Source organism: Zophobas morio, unplaced genomic scaffold (assembly GCF_036711695.1).
Source record: "Zophobas morio isolate AGI-343-1 ecotype UQ-CSIRO unplaced genomic scaffold, CSIRO_AGI_Zmor_V1 ptg000011l, whole genome shotgun sequence".
Classification (NCBI taxonomy): Eukaryota; Metazoa; Arthropoda; class Insecta; order Coleoptera; family Tenebrionidae; genus Zophobas; species Zophobas morio.
Window position 1 is genome coordinate 18738255 of NW_026972116.1, and position 16025 is coordinate 18754279.

General features: G+C 33.4%; 2 protein-coding genes across 2 annotated transcripts; one reads left to right on the forward strand and one right to left on the reverse strand.

Annotated features, from left to right (window-relative positions):
• The first annotated feature begins 203 nt into the window (after positions 1-203).
• Positions 204-2169, forward strand: LOC135127123 (BTB/POZ domain-containing protein 17). The gene is made up of 5 exons (XM_064053464.1): positions 204-345; positions 397-517; positions 566-706; positions 758-940; positions 990-2169. Exons 2-5 carry the CDS (start codon positions 428-430, stop codon positions 2058-2060), a joined length of 1485 nt encoding a protein of 494 aa, XP_063909534.1. The 5' UTR covers positions 204-345; positions 397-427; the 3' UTR covers positions 2061-2169.
• Positions 2170-8790: 6621 nt separating this feature from the next.
• On the reverse strand, positions 8791-15339 carry LOC135127114 (uncharacterized). The gene is made up of 5 exons (XM_064053445.1): positions 15046-15339; positions 14811-14984; positions 14490-14758; positions 9473-9715; positions 8791-9420 (listed from the first exon to the last, which is right to left on the reverse strand). The coding sequence occupies exons 1-5, from the start codon at positions 15074-15076 to the stop codon at positions 9040-9042; spliced, it is 1098 nt and encodes a 365-aa protein (XP_063909515.1). The 5' UTR covers positions 15077-15339; the 3' UTR covers positions 8791-9039.
• Positions 15340-16025: the final 686 nt, after the last annotated feature.

A 16025-nucleotide genomic window follows, 5' to 3' on the forward strand; every position in this document is an offset into this window, starting at 1 on the left:
CAAAAAAAATCTAATTTCTAATATAAATCTAATAACAAGTTAATAGCGTCCACGATTTAAATTAATCCAAAAATAACACTTAAAAAAAATCACTAATAAGTTGGCAATTCAGCGTGTTCCACTTCACAATTTCTATCAGTTCTATCTACTATCCACGAGATGCCAGCACCAGACACACGTCAAGGTTTTCTGTAAGTGACATTTGACATTTATCAATAATTTATTTTGACAAAAACCTAACCAAGATATTTTTTACACATAACATGTAAATACTACGATGCTTACATTACGTTTCGTTTTAAGAAGACACATTACCTACAAATAGACGCAGAATTGTTTAATAATGTAAATTCTACCTGGGTCCTAAATTATTAATTTAAAAAAAATCCTTTACAGTGTATAGAATGAATCATTGATAATAGCCCTGATGGAGCGACACGCCGAACTTGGAGAACCATCGATGAAAAACAGACGGAAATGCTCTCCTCAACTCAACGACAACTCCTGTCAGATTATGGTAGAAATTAATTTTTTTGTATGTGTGACTACAGAATTAACATTTTAGGTGGACAACTCAGAGAATGTGTTAAATATTTTAAGAAATCTCTATGTTGAGAGACAGATGTGTGATGTCTCTTTGTTGGTGGGGAACAGGGAACATCACGCCCATCGGCTTATACTATGTGCTTTTAGTGATGTGTTCCAGGTATTACACAATTGACATTTTTTAATATTACTGAAATGTGTCACGTTTCAGGCGATGTTAATGAAGCCTGAATGGTGTGAGTGGCATGAAAGTAAAGTAGAGCTGCAAGAACTGCTACCTGAATGTGAAAAAGTGTTCCATTTATTCTTAGAATATTTTTACACTGGAAAAATTCTAATCACTCATACTAATGTGATGCCAATATTAGCTTTAGCTGATAAATATATTGTTAAGGTAGACTGGAATGTAGGATCATGAAGGCCAACTTTATTTTATATTTTAGGGGTTATCAAGACTGTGTGTACAATACATGTGTAAACATGTTCCTCATGCTGCTTCACATAACCAGTTGTTTCTCTGGCTGCAATATTCCATTCCTTGTGGGCATGTAGAAGTAGCGGAAAAATGCCAAAACTACATTAAATGGAACCTAGAATCAATAGCCAACACTCCAGATTTTAGTAACATAGATGCAGAAATGCTGGTACGCCTTCTCCAAGAGAACGACGTCATAGTTTATAACGAAATGGTTTTATACAACTGTGTGGTCCGGTGGTTAGACTTGCAAAAAATCAGGTTGAGAAATTGTGATACCCCTTTCGGAGAACTCGAAGAACAAGTAAGATACTTAGTAAAAAATGTGATGGTTTATATTAGGTTTCCAATGATGACGCCGCGTGAGCTTGCTGATTTACTATTGTCGCCTTTAATACAGCAACACAAAGAGTTTTTCGTCGACCGGATGACAATTGGCATGACATACCACTCAGGCCAAAGAGACCAAATTGAAAAAATCAGTAGCACACAAGAGGGAAAATTATTGTTCACTCCTCGTTTGTACACATCTGACATTTACAGCGCCGTTTTAGTCATTGAGAATTTCAATAGTCTACCGAGTTACCACACAAGTACCTTTGTATTCTCGTCACATATGTCAGCTGCAGATTGCGAATCGGATAAAATAAACGATTGGGTCGTTGACCTATATCCTAAAGGGGTTTGGTTTAAAAAGTGCTACTTAATTGTGTGGCAAGGGACTCTCGAAGTCCCTGAAGAAATTATTTCAACAGTTAGGTTATCCTTGACTTGTCGCAAGCTTTTCGAAGCGAAGATCAAAGTCAAGGTTGCTGTGTTAATCTACGGGATACAAGGAGGAGTCGAACACGTCATGGAGGTTAAGGAGAAAATTCATCATTTTACGAACGAAGATAAAGTTATGAATATCGATAATTTGATCCCGTTTGCTGAACTCAATCCTAGTGCTTCAAATCATGCTCACGAGAGTCCGTATCTGATTGGGCCTAACAGGAACCAACTCAAGCTTAACGTTGTTATAACGTCTTTGCATTCTTGACAGCCAAACTTATTTTTATAGATTTGTATCTATCGACTGTTACTCAAAAAACAATAATTTTATTATTATTATAATTATTATTACAATTTGAATATAATATTTTGTTGTATACGGTGATTTATTTTGGCCCTTGAGGTGTTTGTTGATGGTGGGGAAAAATGTGACATTTGTAGTTTTTACGGAACAGAGTGACCAAAGTTCGGCGCATGCGCAAAATGTAATCCAAAGCCTGGAATTAGCCAATAACACGTGACGTCATGTTGTGGCGGGAACTCAGCGTTTGACAAGCGCCGTGAAACTCCATAAGCGACAATGTTAACATTTTCGCATTTTATTTAAAAGTGTGGATATTTATTTAGAAAATAAACACGTGAATAGCTTCTTTCATATCTTTTCTGTGTATCAGGGTGCTTTTTTTGGCGATTTGAGTTTAGAAATACATAATAAAAATAAAAATACAGAACACTGTTTTGGTCTGAATTCCTCGTCATCCAAAATACATCCGTGTGTTTTAAGCGGAAAATTGGAAATTAATATTTTCGTTTGAGGTTACTGTGACGGGTTTAAGTGAAGGTGTGTGATTTGTTTTTAAAGTATGGATAATTTAAGTGATTATGTACCATGTCTTTCCGTCGAAGACAAAAACAGATCTGTACAAAAATTAAACAATTTAAACGGCGTAGATCCTTATACAATGAGTGCAAGTGATTTTAGTTTGTGTTTAGACGATGTCCCTACCATAACAATGAATACCATTCTAAACTTTTTTATTTTTAGAGTAAGTAAAATAACCCACAATAAAACTCGTGGCTTGAAAAGTCTAGAGACATTTATTCAATTTTCTTTTTTTAAACAACAACTGTGTCTTTCAACATTACAAGTATTATGAGTGGATTTATTTTGATATCCTAAATTTTGTGATGGAACATAATCAGGATGGTCCACATCCGACAAATCTGCAGGTTTACCTAAAAGAGCACCAATGTAGTAATTTGTTAGAAACTGTAAATCTAATAGGTAGGTACTGTACCTAAAATAAAATGATCCGAACAAACATAGGAATACTTTACTTTGGCTTCGTTAAATCCACTCGTTTCAAGGCTTTTAACCAAAGCTTCCGCCTTTTTCCCCATTCTGTATATATTTACCATTATTGTTGTTAATTGCTGCGAAAGGAATATAAAATTTGTCCGCATTTCTGGTGCTTCGATTTGCGCAACCCACAACAGCACAAAATTTAGGCATTTTCTCCTAAAATACAAAATATTATACTATTAAGATGCTAGTGTATTTAAAAAACACTGATGTACATTAACAAAGAATTAATTTGCAAAACAAATAATATAAGATGCAGCGAAGTTAACCTATACATCACATTGGAAAACACACTCTAGAAACTGTAACAAACTTACCAAACTATAAAAACACAGTTGACACACTCTCAAATTTAAATGAATTCCGAAAATATTAGCATTGACTCTTATGAGAAAACCGGCTAGTTGTCAAACGCTGCCATCTTGATGACCTCGGATGACGTCAGTGTATTTGGCTAATTATATGCAGAAAAAAAAAAACACGTAAATATGCGCATATATGCAGAGAAATTTTTAATAAAACTAAGTATATATTAAATATATATTTATATTATAATTAGTGGATCAACTTATTTCCAACCACGCCTACAAAGAGAAAATAAAAACTGTCAATGATTTTGATTTAAAAAGTCTGGATATCTTGTGAAATGAGCAATTCGAAGTGAAATTCGAATTTTTTGAAAAATGGTAGGAGTTGTCGAAAAAATGAAGCCGAAAGTAACTTCTGGATATCGAAATCTACAAGAAAATGTCTTTGGTTAATTTTCAAAATTATCGAAAATTGGCCAAAATTTTCCTAGAGAAAGGTACTGAAAAATTTTGCTTTTGAAAAAGTTGGCAAAAAATTTAGGATATAGATTTCAACGTGCCTATTCTAAAAATAGAAAGTGCTTATGGTTTTCCATACAGATTTCAGAAATATATCTGTCGAAATCGAATTTTTTGAAAAAATTCAGAAATTGTCATCATTTAATCGATGGTTTGGAAAAATAGGAGTTATCGGAGCTACAAGTAACTTCTGGAGGTCGAAATCTACAAGAAAATGTCTTTGGTTAACTTTCGAGAATGGTCGAAAATAGGCCGAGTTTTTCCTTGGGTTGGTTTTGAAAATTTTGCTTTCGAAATGGTTTCCAAAAAATTACTAATACATTCTAGGATATCGACTTCGACGTGCTGATTCTAAAAATATGGCGTGTCTATGATTTCGGATAAAGGGTTTAGAAATATTTCGAATGAAATCGAATTTTTTGAAAAAAATCCAAAAATTGCCATATTTCAATCGGCGAGTCTGAAAAAATGGTAGAGGAGGCTAGGAGTTGTCGAAGAAATGAAGCCGAAAGTAACTTCTGAAAATCGAAATCTACAAGAAAATGTCTTTAATTGATGTTCAAAATGATGACCAAAATTTTCCTAGAGGAAGGTACTGAAAAATTTTACTTTTGAAAGAGTTGCCAAAAAAATTAGGATATAGATTTCAACGTGCTTATTTTAAAAATATGTAGAGCGTGCTTATGGTTTCCAGTAAAGATTTTAGAAATATTTCTGTCGTAATCAAATTTTTTGAAAATAAAATTGTCATATTTCAATCGATGATTTGGAAAAATGGTAGGAGTTACCGGAGAAATGTAGGCAAAAGTAACTTCTGGAGGCCGAAATCTGCAAGAAAATGTCTTAGTTAATTTTCGAGAATGGTCGAGAATTAGCCAAAATTTTTCCTTGCGTTGGTATTGAAAATTTTGCTTTTGAAAATGTTTCAAAAAAATGTAGGATATAAATTTCGACGTGCTTATTCTAAAAAGAGAGCTTTTATGGCTTCCCATAAAGATTTTAGAAATATAGTTTTTAATATACATAGTATTTTTTGAACAATACGATACTCCTTGTAGATTCCTTGTAGAGAAATAAATTGCAATTAAGCTCCGCCCTCTTGACTCACGACGAATAAAAAAAATAATCACAATTGAGACATGGCGGGTGGGTGGGGCTTACATCTTTCCTTTTTTTCTTAATATACATAGACGTCTTTTCACAACAAAAATTTAAAACAGAAATTGCAAACATTGTGGAAAATTTAATTTTTTAAAAAGACGTCTAAAAATTCTCAAAAAATTCAGGAATACAGATCCCGAGGTGTTAATTCTGAAAATATAGCGTGTTTATCCTAACGAAGCAATACATATTTTCCGAAAATTCGGTGTGAAATTCGGATTTTTTGAAATTTTTAAAAATTGCGATATTTCAAAAGGCGATTCTGGGAAAACCGTTGGTGTTATCGAAGCAATGAGGCCGGGAGTTACTTCTGCGGCTCAAAATATACAAGAAAATGTATTTAATTAAATTTCGAAAATCGTCGAAAATAGGTCGAAATTTGCATAAGAGGCATTATCTAGTGATCTTTTCACATCAAAAATTTAAAACAGATGACTACGTTTATTAAGAAAAAAATGCATAATCAAGTATTTGTTGTGCATTGTTATTAATAAAACAAGTTATAATTTTTCATTAATAAATAGACCAAAAAAAAACAAAAAAAAACATTAATTATATTAAGACATTTTTATTTATTCTTCCACTGACAAAGAAAAAAAATGACTTGGAATGAAATCAAATTAAACGTTCTTAAATATTTGAATATCACAAAATTAATAAAAACAAAGCAAAATCTGAAGTAAAGTAACTGGATGCAAATACACAAGTTATTACAAACGTATGGCTGCAAATTTAAAATTATGGCAGTCAACAAGAGAACAAAATTTTAATAAACAAACTATGCAGCGGTAGCGATACCAGAGCACTATAAGAGTGTGACGATCGAACTATGTCAATTTCATTCCAGAGCACAGCAAATATACCCATAATGGTCGTTGTAACGCGAGCGGAGTTTGAGGCTCCCGGTCGTGGCTGTTCCCCTACCCACGACGATAATTCTATCTATCGCAAGCACTGTCGCCCAACACCCCAAGAGTGCCTAGACGTACAGGCCGTTACAGTCGCAAACTCGCAAGCCGACAGCGTTACGTCATCTCGACCGCCCCAAAATTTTATTCTAGCCTGCATCTTTTGTGCAGATGGCGCGATAAATCTCGCCAGCTCGACTAGGAACCGCGCACTCGGCTTCTGCCACGTATTTCGGTGTTATTTAACCTCAATTCCATTTAAATGTTCAATTTAAATAATACAACAAAGAAAATTACTGAAGTTAAAATTGCGAGATAGAGAAAAATTGTATGCAAAGCTAACAAATTTACATAGAATTAATATTTGCCACACTTTATCAACGATTCAAACAAAGAATTTATATGATGTTACATTATGCCATGATCCAAGTGATCGGTTACTTAAAACAATTTGTTTTGAGGGCTTATATATCGTGCAGTTTGCCCAAAATAAAACACACAATAAATAAACACAAAATGCGTCCTGCGTTGCGAAGGAAATGCGTCTCGGTGATGATGATAACGATGATAACTGTCTAAAGAGAGAAATCTTTAATCCCCCCGTCAGTTCACGATATTATGAAATTTGCTGCACTTTTCTACGGTCTTTTTCCAACGTCAGGTTAATGCCGTAACTGAATTATTAGCAATCTTGTGTGAAAAATTAAAAAGTGTTAGAATGTAACACTTAAGTATTAGCATCCAGAAACGTTATTCGTAACTTTGTGAACAAAGGTGAATTTCATGACATCTCCTAGCCAGTGATTTATCTAAATAAATTTAATGCCTGTTAAATTGTGTTAAAACCAGTTAACGATTAAACTCATAACATGAACTGTGAATTTACAAACAATGCAGCAGATTTACAACGTCTGTCGAAAATTCGCATTTTTCGGTTAGAAAGCCGCAAGGATTAGCTGCTCGTGTTGGGGAAACTGTGGCGTCGCCATTGTTACGATTAATTGTCGTTAAACAAAGGTTTCCTCCCTTTTTATCAACAACCAAACCAAGAGTGACGCCTTTCACCTTCCTCTACTAAGCGACCATCTTTTCTACCAACCATCGCTCAAACTAAAATTCCCTAGCAGAACGGTCAGCTACCCAAAAAGCGTTAACGTGCACATGGTTGCCAAAATCATTTTTATCTTTGCAGCAACTAGCTAGGATAAGACTGATTTTGGCAAATGACCTTCTAAGAAAAGAGAGGGTGGGTGGGCGGGTTTAGTAACTGCTAAGATAAGACTGATTTTGGCAGATGAGATGCTCTCAAGGAAAAGAGAGGGCGGGTGGGCGGGGCTAGTACCTGCTAAGAAAAAACTGATTTTGGCAGACGCCATATCCTCTAAGAAAAGAGAGGGTGGGTGGGCGGGGCTAGTAGCTGTTAAGATAAGAACGACTTTGGTATAACTTTTATTTACACTTATTTTCCGGAGAGTGCTCTCGTCTGGAATGGTCCTTTTACAGTATTTTTCCAAAAATGAATTAAATATAGGATTAGTTAACTTATTTAATGGAATATTCGAGGCAAGCATGGCCTGGTATAAATCGAACTTGAATGTTTCCTCTTCATTTTTAGCTGTATTAGCAGATAAAGCTTCTAGTATTGATGTTTGAGTTTCTTTTTTCACAATTTCTTTTGTGAAGAGGCGTTCTGCAGTGTTGTGCTCGAAATCTATAAAAAAAATTAAAAACAAATATAGTGAACCAAGAGTTATAAGGTTATATGGCCATCATAAAATCATCCCATTGTGTTGAAGTTAAGTTGTTTACAATAGAAAAGGTTTTAGGGTCGTAAATAACGTGTCCACTGCAGCTCGACCGGCTCTTGTGGTTTTGTTCAGGGGCGGCTTTCACTAAATATGAAAATCCACCACTCCACTATTTCTGTACTACCTACAGCCGCTGAGGGTTCCGAAATAACCACTCGCTTTGAAAGCCGGACCTGTTAAATATGAGCAAGAAATGTTTAGAAGATGATTTATTGCCAACCGGTAAGCTTAGTGCGAACCACACAAAGGGGGTATTTATTTGCGGTCAACTACTTTTATGATGGCCATATAACCTTATAGCTCTTGGTTCACTATATTTATGTTGGATATACCTATTATTTACATTGGATAACATGCAAAACATATTTTTTTATTTGGTTCTCTTAGACTTTTGTCTAAGGACTGAAAATATATTTTAAAAAACTTAACTGTTTGCCGTAAGGTTTGCAAAAAAACACCATCTCCATCTAGAACCAACTGAGTAGGTCCGAATCCACGATGATACTTTGGAAGACATTTTTTCAATAATTCGTAATATCACTGCTCTGTCGCCAAGTTTGTAGACGAATGATGAATGAATTTGGAAATCAAAGAATGAAATACTTACAAATCCATTCTAGGTTTTCTATCTCTTCCAACCCCTCGTTAAATACATTTGCAGAACTATCTATATTTACAACATCCGGTTTAGAGGCCGTTAAGTAAAGAATTCCAGTAATAGGCCTAGGGTGTCCATAAATGAAGTCTTGGAAACACCCGTCCGCATTATTAGAAAAGGTCGGTACTTATTTACCTACATACTGCCAATAAGCAATGTTCACCAATTACCACAAAAAAATGCAGCAAAAAATAGTTAAATATGCAGAATATGCAAAAATATGCATATTACCCGAGCAGAATCCAGGACACGAGAAATAATAAACCGTCAAAATAAGCAAATGCAATTTTTATAAATTTCACAACAAGTTTTACATTTTTACCAACAATACCACAATATTTCCTAATTTCAAATATATAAATAAATTGAGCAATTTTAATTGACAAATTTTCAGTCCTGACTCATTTCAACTAGATTATAAAAATCACATACATCAAAGGAATGCAAGTCAAACTTACAGCCAAAACATAAGCAATATAACGCATATAAAATTAAGTACTTATATTCCAATTAAGTTGATAATCATGGAGCTAAAGAAAAAGGAAACACTTTCATCTTAACATAATCATCAATAATCTCCTTAACGTTGTCGATGGTGGGAGAAGGAACACTCACTGAGAATCCCAAATCCTTCAACTTCACGCCATCGAGCCTCAAGTGTTTGTGCAAGAGCAGCTCTGGGTCCATGTGTGGTGTCAGCGGCGTGTTTTGAATATTATCTTTTCTGCAAACTTCCGCCCAAGGCACTAAGTGTTTGTCATTGGCGTCGTCGGCGACAGTTTCGAGATCTACGACTGCCGAGACGACGTTGCCACAAAATTCGGTTTTGATGCTAAAAAGGTCAGAGAGGATGGTGCAAAGGGAGCCTTGGCTTGAATCGCCGTCATCAACAACGTTGTATATCTGGAATGATTAGGTACTTAATAAGGGAAATATACAACGTTTGGAAAAAAACCTGTCCCAAAGTGTCATCCCGGGTGCATGTAAACCAGATCGCTCTGCAAACATCTACAACATGTATGGTATTGATTTTCAAATCGGAATTCCAAAGCAGTTTCATTGTTTCTCCTAAATGTTTGTAGATTGAAGCTACGATGATTCGGGGTGTAAGACCCATGCGATCTCCTAAGCCGTATACCGTAGCAAGTCTTAAAACGGTGTACTTAAGGTCCGGAATATCACGTATTTGTTGTTCGACCTGTGAAAGTATACAAACATTCCTGATCAAGTATTTGATAATGTTGGTGTGCCAACTTCATTATTTAAATATAAATTTCATGGCCTACTAGAGGACTTTTTTTCAGTCATTTGGTACACAAGAAATCCACTCGGAAAAGTGTTTTTGAAAATGATTGGTATTCTTAAATCTGAAAATTGTACTCTACGCAAAAAATAATATAAATAATAGAGCTCGAGTGAATTTCGGAATATTTATTTTACGTTGAATAGGTACTGCAATTAGGTTATCGTATTTTGATAAATTTCTTAAGTAACCTTTTTTTATCTATTCAATAGTAGGAATAAATTGTGCTAAAAATATAGTGCCGCCGAAATTGGCGTCAGGCTACTGACAAAGATAAAACAACTTCAAAACAAATTTATTGACACACAGGTATAAGAAGGTCAGACTGTGTAAGACATTATTAAGCATACACACCTTTATAGTAAGAAAACTTTCCTCAAATTTAGATTTATTTTTATCAGTTGGGTAAAGATAATTTACTCCATAAAAAGAATTATAAATTAATTTGCCTTGTCAATCCTGTCAAGTTTGTGAATTTTGCAATATACAGGATGTTTCACCTCGGATTGAAGGTGAATTTTTTTAAAAATCGTAAAAATTGTTATTTCAATTGGCAATTCTGGAAAAAGAATGGGCATTTTCTAAAAAAGAAGCCGAAAATGACTTTTGGATGTCGAAATCTACGAGAAAATGTGTTTGGCCGAATAGTCGAACATTGGTCGAAAATATCAAAAAAGTATTGATAAATTGAGCTTAGAAAAGTTCCTCAAAAATTCTCAAACAATTCTGGAATGTAGATCTTGACGTTATAATTCGAAAAATACACTTCAGAGTGCCGGATTAAAAATTTAGGGAAAATTCGGATTGAAAATGAAATTTCTTAAAAAGCGAAAAAATTGTCATCTTTCAATTGGCGATTCTGGATTTCGAATAAATGAAGCTCAAAATAACTTCTCTGAATGTCGAGAGCTACAGGGAAATGTCTTTTAATAATTTTCGAAAATTGGTCGAAAATATCAAAAGTATCGAAAAATTGGATGTTTGGAAAAGTTCCCCAAAAATTCTTAAATAATTCTAGAATCTAGATATTGATGTGCTGATTCGAAAAATATAGCCTATTCACTATGTCGGAGTAAAAATTTTCGAAAAACAGGGATTAAAAATGAAATTTTTCCAAATTCGTAAGAATTGCCGCATTTCAATTAGTGATTCTGGAAAAACAGTAGGAATTTCCTAAGAAACAAATCCGAAAATCGATTTCTGGATGTCGAAATCTACGAGAAAATGTCTCCAGCTATTGTTCAAAAATGATGTGAAAATGCTCGCAAATGGTAAAATATCAACTGAAAAATCGAGCGTTTGGAAAAGTTGAAAATTTTTCAAAACATTCTGGAATGTAGCTCTTAATGTGCTGCTTGGAAATATACAATACAAACCTGGACTAAAAATTTACGAAAAATTCGGATTGAAAATGAAATTTTTTGAAAATCGTAAAAATTTCCATTATTTCAATTAGCGATTCTGGAAAAACCGTAGGAATTTTTTGAAGAAATGAAGCCGAAAATGACTTTTGGGTGTCGAAATCTACAAGAAAATATCTTTAGTGAATTTTCGAAAATGATCGAAAATGTCAAGAATCAAAAAATGTCAAGAATCAAAAAATTGAGCCTTTGGAAAAGTCCCCCAAAAATACTTGAAAAATTCTCAGTTAGCGATTTTAGAAAAACGGTAGGCATTTTTTGAAGAAATAAAGCCAAAAATGACTTCTGGATGTCGAAATCTTCAAAAAAATATCTTTGGAGAATTTTCGAAAATGGTCGAAAATGTCAAAAAAATTTAAAAAAATGAGCTTTTGGAAAAGTTGGCCAACAATTCTGAAAAATTGTGGAATGTAGATGTTGACGTGCTGATTCGAAAAATATAGCGTCTTCATGGTCCCGGATTATTAACAATTTACGAAAAATTCGGATTAAAAATGAATTTTTTTAAAATTCGTAAAAATTACCATATTTCAGTTGGGTGTGCTAGAAAAACGGTAGGAATTTCCGAAGAAACGGAGCCGAAAATTACTTCTGCATGTCGAAATTTATAAGAACATTTGTTTGGTCAATTTTCAAAAATGACCAAAAAGTGGTCGAAAATGTCAAAATGAGGGGAATATTGAAAAACTGAGTTTTGGAACAGTTGTGCAAAAAATTTTAAAAAACGTGCTGATTCGAAAAATATAGTGTGTTCATAGTTTCGGATTAAAATTTGCGAAAAATTTGGACTGAAATTGATTTTTTAGGATCGTAAAAATTGCCATATTTCAATTCGCGATTCAGGAAAGAGGAATTTTTTAAGAAAACATGCCTTCTGAATGTCGAAATCTACAGGAAAATATTTTCAACTAATTTTCGAAAATGGTCAAAAATTGGTCGAAAATCTCAAGTATGGGAGTTCTCCAAAAATTGTCAAAGAATTCTGGAATCCAGATCTTGATGTACTGATTCGAAAAATATTGTGTGTTCACAGTGCCGGATTAAAAATTTTCGAAAAATTGAGATTGAAAATGAAATTTTTTCAATTTGGTAAAAATTGCCACATTACAATTAGTGATACTGGAAAAATAGTAGGAATTTCCTACGAAACAAATCCGAAAATGACTTTTCGATATCGAAACGTCCAAGTTATTTTTCGAAAATGGTCTAAAATTGCTAGAAAATGTCAAAATATCAATTCAAAAATTGAGCATTTGGAAAGTTGTCCAGAATTTCTCAAAAAATTCTGGAATGTAGCTCCTGACGTGCTGATTCGAAAAGAATATTGCGTGTTCATAGTCGTGGATTAAAAATTTACGAAAAATTCGGATTGAAAATACAATTTTTTTAAAATCCTAAAAATTGCCACTATTTCATTTGGCGATTCCGGAAAAACGGTAGGAATTTCCTAAGAAACGAAGCCGATAACTTCTGGATGTCGAAATCTACAAGAAAATGTCTTTGGCGAATTTTCAAAAATCGTCAAAAAGTGGTCGAAAATGCGGTAGTATTGAAAAATTAAGCTTTTGGAAAAGTTGTCCAAAAATTCTGAAAAATTGTGGAATGTAGATCTTGACGTGCTGATTCAAAAAATAAAGCGTGTTCATAGTCCCCGATTAAAAATTTACGAAAAATTCGGATTGAATTTTTTAAAAATTGCCGTATTTCAATTAGCCATTCTGGAAAACGGTAGGAGTTTTTTTGAGGAAATGAAGCCGAAAGTGACTTCTTGATGTCGAAATCTACAAGAAAATATTTTTGGTGAATTTTCGAAAATGGTCGAAATTGTCAAAATGGGATGAGTATTGAAAAACTGAGCTTTGGAAAAATTGTCCAAAAATTCTTTAAAAATTCTGGGATGTAGATCTTGGCGTGCCGATCCGAAAAATATAGCGTGATCATAGTCTCGGATTAAAAATTAACGAAAAATTAGGATTGAAAGTGAAATTTTTGACAAATCGTAAACATTGCCATATTTCAATTGACGATTCTGGAAAAGGTTGGAATTTTCTAAGAAAATAAGCCGAAGATGACTACTGGATGTCAAAATCTACAAGAAAATGTCTTTCGCTAATTTTGGAAAATGGTCGAAAATTGGGCTTTTGGAAAAGTTCCCCAAAAGTTTTTCTAAAGTCCAATATAAAATATAAAAACAAATTAATAAACCACAAGTTCATATTATTTTATAAAATTTAAGCACAATTTATTTGGTTTTTTGGAGAAAAATTTTGAGAACTAATTTTTGGAAGGGAAAGCACATAAATTTTGGTTCTCGATTTACCACTATTTCGATAACTTTAAAACGTTTGCAAGATTTGAAAGTAGCCATTAAAAAAAAATATTTTGATTTTTTTTTTCATAAATTGAGAGATATAAGTTAAAAATTATAAAAATCAAAATTTTTTTTTTTCATAAATTGAGAGATAAGTTAAAAATTATAAAAACGAACTAATAAACCGCAAGTACACAAGCATATTATTTTGTAAAATTTAAACATCACTTACTTAGTAAAATTTTGAGATAACGTCTTCTAATTATTGTAAGGGACGAAATACAATTTTACATTTAATAGAAACGCTTCCGGTTTCGCCAAAATTAAACACATTTTTTCTAAATCCAATCCATTCCAATTTATATCAGTTTACATAACAAAATTTTTGCATAATATATTTCGAGCAATTATTTTTAATTGTTTTAAAAAATTCCAACCATATTTTTACAGTTAATTTGAGTTTACTGGAAAATTTTATTGTGTAACTCGTTGCAAATTTCGTGGAAGTGAAACTGAATCAATTTTATGTAATAAATTAATAATGTAAAGTACCATATGATCGAAAGAAACTCTTTTAGTAGGCCGTACAATATACTTTTTAAATAATTATGGTGGCATTGCAGCTATTTGACACTTTTTTGACAGTTATTTGAACTGTCAAACTAAACAAGGACCGCGTTGATGTTGCCAACATTTTAAAAATAAACTACACAGCCTACTAGAGGAGTTTTTGCGATCATATGGTTCTTCACTGAGTTTTAAATAGGCGGATATTGCATTAAAACCATGAATAATCATCCACAGTAAATCACAGCCACACGCGTTAAAAATAATTATCTCCCAAAGACAAACAAAGCTCTTATCACAATTCTTACATCCCGTTTACAAACACGTTATCATGTAAATTACTCCAGTGTAAAATTAAAAATGAACTAACCCGATACTTCCATTTTCCTATGAAAGACCAAGGCTCGATGGACCCATCTTCCTTATGAGGCACTTTTTCCGAAGAACTCATTTTGCCCGAAGACAACTCGATGTAATGCTTAACATTATCCAAAGCGGCCTGCTTTGCACAATTAACACTCAATTTCAAAATACCTTCTTCATATACGGGATCAGTTTGACCCAGCTTAGTTTCACCAGCACAATTAATTACATAATCCCATTGAAATTCTGAGCAACTGAAGGCGTTTTTGCATGATTCTATAATAAAAAAATTGCTAGCGATTTGCTACTAGAATTGCGTTAAAGTTACCTGGGTTTATAAGGTTAGCACTTTTGAATTCTACAATGGGGTTTTGGAAGTACTTTTGGCATTGTTCGTTTAGCCAAGCCACTTGTGGAGGAACTTTATCTACTACTCTTATTGCACTAGCGAGATCGTTGGATACTAAAAAAGAGACTAAATTTCGGCCTATAAAGCCACAACCTGTGGAAAATAGCACGTGTTTTAGGTTAGGCGGTTTGGGTTTAATTAAATCTAGATTTACCTCCAAGTACTAAGATTCTTGGTTTGTCCATGCTTCTTTGTGCTTGCACGATGTACTTTTATTAGAAAATCTTATCTTCCGATTATAATTCATCCGGTATACGTCATCGAACTGGTAAACAAGGAGGAAGCACAATATGCACATAAAAGCCGGTGCTTTGCAGTTATTTACAGTCTATTTATTTCGTTTCTTTAGGGGTGATGGGAGTCATATGGTTGGAATTTATGAATAAATTTAACCCATTATGGTTCGTTTTCGCATTCGTGTCCATTATGGTCCAAAAACATTTAATACAGCACGAGGGGTGCATTTTAATGGTTTAATTAACAGGTGGAATAATGAAACTGGAATTATTATAGGATAGGCAACACAATATACACCGATAACCGCAAAATTTGAACTTTAATTTGATTCATAGTATTCGGGTCAGAAAAATCAAAGGCGCCGACACGAGTTATCCCTATTGAATAATATCTATACTGTGAGTGACATATCTAGACGCGATCTGAAAAAAAACATGCTTTTATCCTTTGAACGTTGATATAAGTTTTATTAAATTCTGTCGGTGTTTCTTTCATTTTATTTGATTTATAAACTTTTTAAAATCTGTTAGAATGTACGCCCATGTCTAGACGATAACGCCTTTTCTAGTGATACCGCAGCCAGCGGAAATGTATGTGCGGGAATTTACGAGACAACGCTCAGCGGAAAATACAACAAAAATATTTTAAAGATTTTGTAAATTATTTTGACTGTATTCATTTGGTGTAATAAAAAATGAGTGATAACGTATCTGTTCTGAAATTATCGCTAAAATCTGTTATCATCGAGGATATTTTCTTTAAATTTATTGTTTATTTACAAGATCAGTCGGCCAACAATATTTTGCATTCCGTCTATTTCCAATAAACACTGTTTAAGATATTTACTCATCCATCTATTTGATCTAGATTTGTTTACACATTTTGTGCTTTCTTTAC

Coding starts and splice junctions, on each gene's coding strand:
- LOC135127123 (XM_064053464.1), top strand. CDS start 428: ATGGAGCGACACGCCGAACTTGGAGAACCATCGATGAAAAACAGACGG. Junction 518..565: donor ACAACTCCTGTCAGATTATG/GTAGAAATTAAT, acceptor TTAACATTTTAG/GTGGACAACTCAGAGAATGT. Junction 941..989: donor CTGATAAATATATTGTTAAG/GTAGACTGGAAT, acceptor TTTATATTTTAG/GGGTTATCAAGACTGTGTGT.
- LOC135127114 (XM_064053445.1), bottom strand. CDS start 15,076: ATGGACAAACCAAGAATCTTAGTACTTGGAG. Junction 14,985..15,045: donor AAGAATCTTAGTACTTGGAG/GTAAATCTAGAT, acceptor TATTTTCCACAG/GTTGTGGCTTTATAGGCCGA. Junction 9,716..14,489: donor TAGGAAAATGGAAGTATCGG/GTTAGTTCATTT, acceptor ATACTTTCACAG/GTCGAACAACAAATACGTGA.